We start from the raw sequence: 3,759 nt of genomic DNA, 5'->3' as shown, positions 1-3,759 counted from the left end.
TAACTGTTCCATGGAAGTGAGTTGAACTGAACCCTCTGTCCTGCTGTGTGGACTAATTAGCTGTTATATTCCTTCTCGCTGTATAAACCTATCTTCATCTATCTATAAAATCATGAGTGTCCTGGTTTTGTTTCTCTAGAGAACCCTGCCTAACACAGTAGGCATCTCCCAATGACTTAGTAACACACCAGCATTTCCGTGGGAGGAGGCTCATACAGAGAGGGGGACCAACCTGCCCGTGGCCACAGAGCTAGCGGGAGAGCTGGGACTACAGCAAAACTTTCTTGACTCTCACTGTAGAGCTTTCCTTTGTCCAAATTCTGTTTGGCCCTCTGATTCGACTCCATTGGCCCTAATTAAGATTGGCAGACGCTCTATGGGTAAGAGCAGTTGTGGATCTTTAACTCAGGCCTCTGTTTGCTCTCAGAAGGTTCTGGATTTTTTCCCATTACTCCTTCAAGGGATTTTGCTGTATGCCCTTTCACCTTATTTTTCTTTTTTTAAAGATAATTTCTTGGGGGCTCTCACAGCTCTTAAAACCCCCTGTACTGCTGTGGGAACGAATTAGCTGTTATATTCCTGTTAAAATGAGCTGTTATAATCCAGACATCATTTGTATCAAGCATATTTGTGCATATGTTGCCATCCTCATTCTCTAAACATTCACTTTCTATTTGAGCCCTTGGTATTTTTTCTTTTTTCCAACGCTTTTATTGCCACATAATTTACATATCATACAATTGAATAGTTCAATCGTTCACTCATATCAAGGAGAAATTGTACAATTACCTCCATCCCAGAGCCTTCCCTCTTCCTGTGCATTCATGATCGGTTCCAGTAGCCGCTCCACCCCTTCATTATTTACTCCCAAACCCCCTTTGCCCTCCTCATCTTATTTTTAACCTGTTTACTAGCTCCTTCTCCTTACTCTTTTGGTTATTAAAAATAATCCCCCCCAAAGCAACAGCATTGTGAACCTGGTATCCCCTCTCCAGAAAAATACATTGCTCCTTCACAGCCAAGCAATTGGGAAAAAATTCAGCAGACCCCGGGCAGCTTCAAGCAATACGTATTTGCCAAATTTTCTAACGCATCCCCCAATTTGCTGAGCGGTGCCCAGACCACTGCTTAACACTCTATGGCTTTTTTAAAAAGTGTTTTGTTTTGTTTCCCAGACTCTGATTTGAAGTTAGCAAATATTTGATAAAAAGAAAACACGTGCTAATCATTTAGGGACACTGAGCACTGGTCAGGCTCCCTGGCCAGTCAATTAGTGTCTTCTGATCAAACAGCATGGCAGCTTCCAATTACAGTCCCTGTTACCTTAGCTGACTCACACATTGCTACGATTATGCCCCTTCCCCTCCCATTTATCCTGCTTCGCACACCTCTGGCTCCTTCCCTTCTCTACAGGGAAACTGCTCTGGTAAAACCACTACTCCAGAACTGAGGACACGTTGCACATTGCGTCTCCATTAAATCTGACTGACCCTCGTGCCAGGCCCTGCTTCTTGAAACTCTCCATTCATTTCCATACATTTGTCTTTCCTGACTTTTCTGCTGCCTCTGGGATCTGGGCATCCAGTCCTTTCTGTGAGTTTATCTTCTTCTCTCCGGGCTTTGAAATGTCATGTTTTCCAGGTGCCTGGAAACAAATATCTAGGGCTTAGGCAAGCGTCCTCATTGTGCCAGGTTTTCTTTTGCGCGGTTGTCTCCCATCTGGCTGAGTCTCTGCCCTGGATTCCAGCCAGGGGAACAACTCCTTTCCCCTCCCCTAGTAAAAGATTGCTCCCTGCTTCCAAAAGGGTGAAAAGATTCTCAAGCTTGCAGAGATATGTAGGAAATACGAAACAGAAGAAGAAAAAGTGCTGCCTTTTTATTCGTCAGCGTTGAGCCCCGAGGAGAAGGTGGAGATGGTGGAACAGAAACCGGAAGAGCTGAGTGAGGAGTTTGCAAAGGTGACGTTCCTAAGGCCCGGAGCCATTGCTCAGGGTGGCGGGGGTGGGTGGGGTGGGGGTGGGGGTGTGGGTGCACACTGTGCGGCGGTCACTCACAGGCCCTGCTGCGTACCTTCTCCCTTGACCTCAACTCCCAGATGGTGATGGACTACACAGGGATGGAGAACTTCTGGAAAAGGTACAACAAAGTGAAACTGGAGCAGCTGAGCCTGAAGCGCAGGCGGGTCCAGCTGCTAGACATCAACGGGAAGCTGCGGGAGATGCTCAAGCAGTACCTGGACGGCATCTCAGTGAGTGACGAAGTGCTGAGCCAGCTCAACCCACTCTTCATCGTCAACCACCGGAGCAACTTACCCTCCGCCTTGTCCCCGCCCGCAGCCCCGCCAGGGGCCAAGCCGCCTCGCCGTCACTTACAACATCACTGAAGCAGCCCGCGTGATCTCTCATACCCTGTGACCCAAGGGGACACTGTCTTTCCCACTTGAGATTTTTTTTTGAGGCCCCAAGAACTTTGTTCTATTAAAAGTGTCTGAGCTCCTAATCACTGTGCTGTATTGGACAGAGCAGCCCACTTTGAGGACACTACGAATGTCAGTCCCAGGAAATGGAGGGGCTAGTTGGTCCATGCCTAGAAGTCCACTGCCAGTGAAGACACTGCTCCAGAATTGGGGCAACGCGGGGCCTAGTGATCCTACGGGGGTGTCGGGGGCATCCAAGACCAGGTCTTTTGGGTAAGGTAGGAAAGCAGAGGCCTTACCCACAATGGGTAAGAGCCCTCTCAGAATGTCTCCGCCCCCCAGCCCTTTGAATAATGCTTGACACAGTGAAAATTAACCTCAGAAAGTACCAGGTAAAGAATGCAAAGAAGGTGGTGTTTTTCACGTTCATCGTTTATTATTTCTTTTTGCTCTTGTTTCGTTTCTCTTCCTTGAGCTTCTTTTTGGAGACTTTGGGACTGCTGGCCTTTTTGTACAGGTGGTAGCCAATGAGGCCCAGCAGGGCTGGCACCAGGGCAATGCCTACCAGAGGTACAATGCCCTTCACCAGCTTTTGCCAGTAGTTGGCTCGGACCAGTGCAATTAGCTCCACGTCAAACTTCAGCACTGCATCCGCTGGAGAGGCAGAGAAAGGAAGGGTGAGGGTTAAGCTCCCGGAGGGAATTATCCAGAGCTCAGAATCTGCATCAACTAGGGAGCGCTGGCTCCAGCAAAGGCCGGGAAAGGTTATGTCCAGCGTCTAGGCTAGCCATGCCGAGCCCGGCTCTAAGTGTGGTTTAGGCCTACTGCCAGGCCTTTGATAGCACAGGAATCTGAGAAGTATAGGCCATTCTCCCATCAGGGAGGGAACCACCTATACCAAGTGGACCCCTACTCCCACCCCCGGAGAATTTCTACAGGGCTAAAATGATTTGGATTTAGACTAGAAATGATTGTAATTGCACCAACTCCTGAGCACACCCAATATAAGGGCCAGAGAAAATAGGAGCTTCAACAGTGGTGCCAGAGAGGAAAGGGATGTGGCTTAAGTAGTAAAGTGTGTAGTGTGTGTGTGGGGGGAGGGAATTGACCGAGTGGGGGTGGGGAGGAGTGCAAACAGAAGCCAGCAGCATGAAGTTGGGGAGGGAAACGAGCTTCGAGTAGAGTTTCTGTCTAGTCCCCTCCCCGCTTTGAGTCTGGGTCTCCCCCCACCCCTCACCCCCCAAGCTGGAACTCAGATCCCAACTCACCGGAGTGCAACACATTTTAGCTAAGGGAACATCTGTTCTAGCCAGAGGCAAGAGAGATCCTTGTCAAGGCCTGTC

The 3,759-nt window shown here is 49.0% G+C and overlaps 2 protein-coding genes across 2 annotated transcripts in view; both read left to right on the top strand.

Moving 5' to 3' along the window:
* LOC101649526 (dynein regulatory complex subunit 2) overlaps nucleotides 1–3,759 on the top strand; it is a 26,468-nt gene that overhangs the window by 2,040 nt on the left and 20,669 nt on the right. The window lies entirely within an intron of this gene.
* LOC123521366 (dynein regulatory complex subunit 2-like) lies at nucleotides 1,277–2,499 on the top strand. The gene is made up of 2 exons (XM_045287283.1): nucleotides 1,277–1,958; nucleotides 2,096–2,499. Exons 1-2 carry the CDS (start codon nucleotides 1,914–1,916, stop codon nucleotides 2,381–2,383), a joined length of 333 nt encoding a protein of 110 aa, XP_045143218.1. The 5' UTR covers nucleotides 1,277–1,913; the 3' UTR covers nucleotides 2,384–2,499.

The sequence above is a fragment of the Echinops telfairi genome, unplaced genomic scaffold, assembly GCF_000313985.2.
Source record: "Echinops telfairi isolate 266 unplaced genomic scaffold, ASM31398v2 ScPeMD7_12;HRSCAF=54, whole genome shotgun sequence".
NCBI lineage: Eukaryota > Metazoa > Chordata > Mammalia > Afrosoricida > Tenrecidae > Echinops > Echinops telfairi.
The sequence above is the reverse complement of the archived record's forward strand: the minus strand, read 5'-3'. Positions and strand labels throughout refer to the sequence as shown.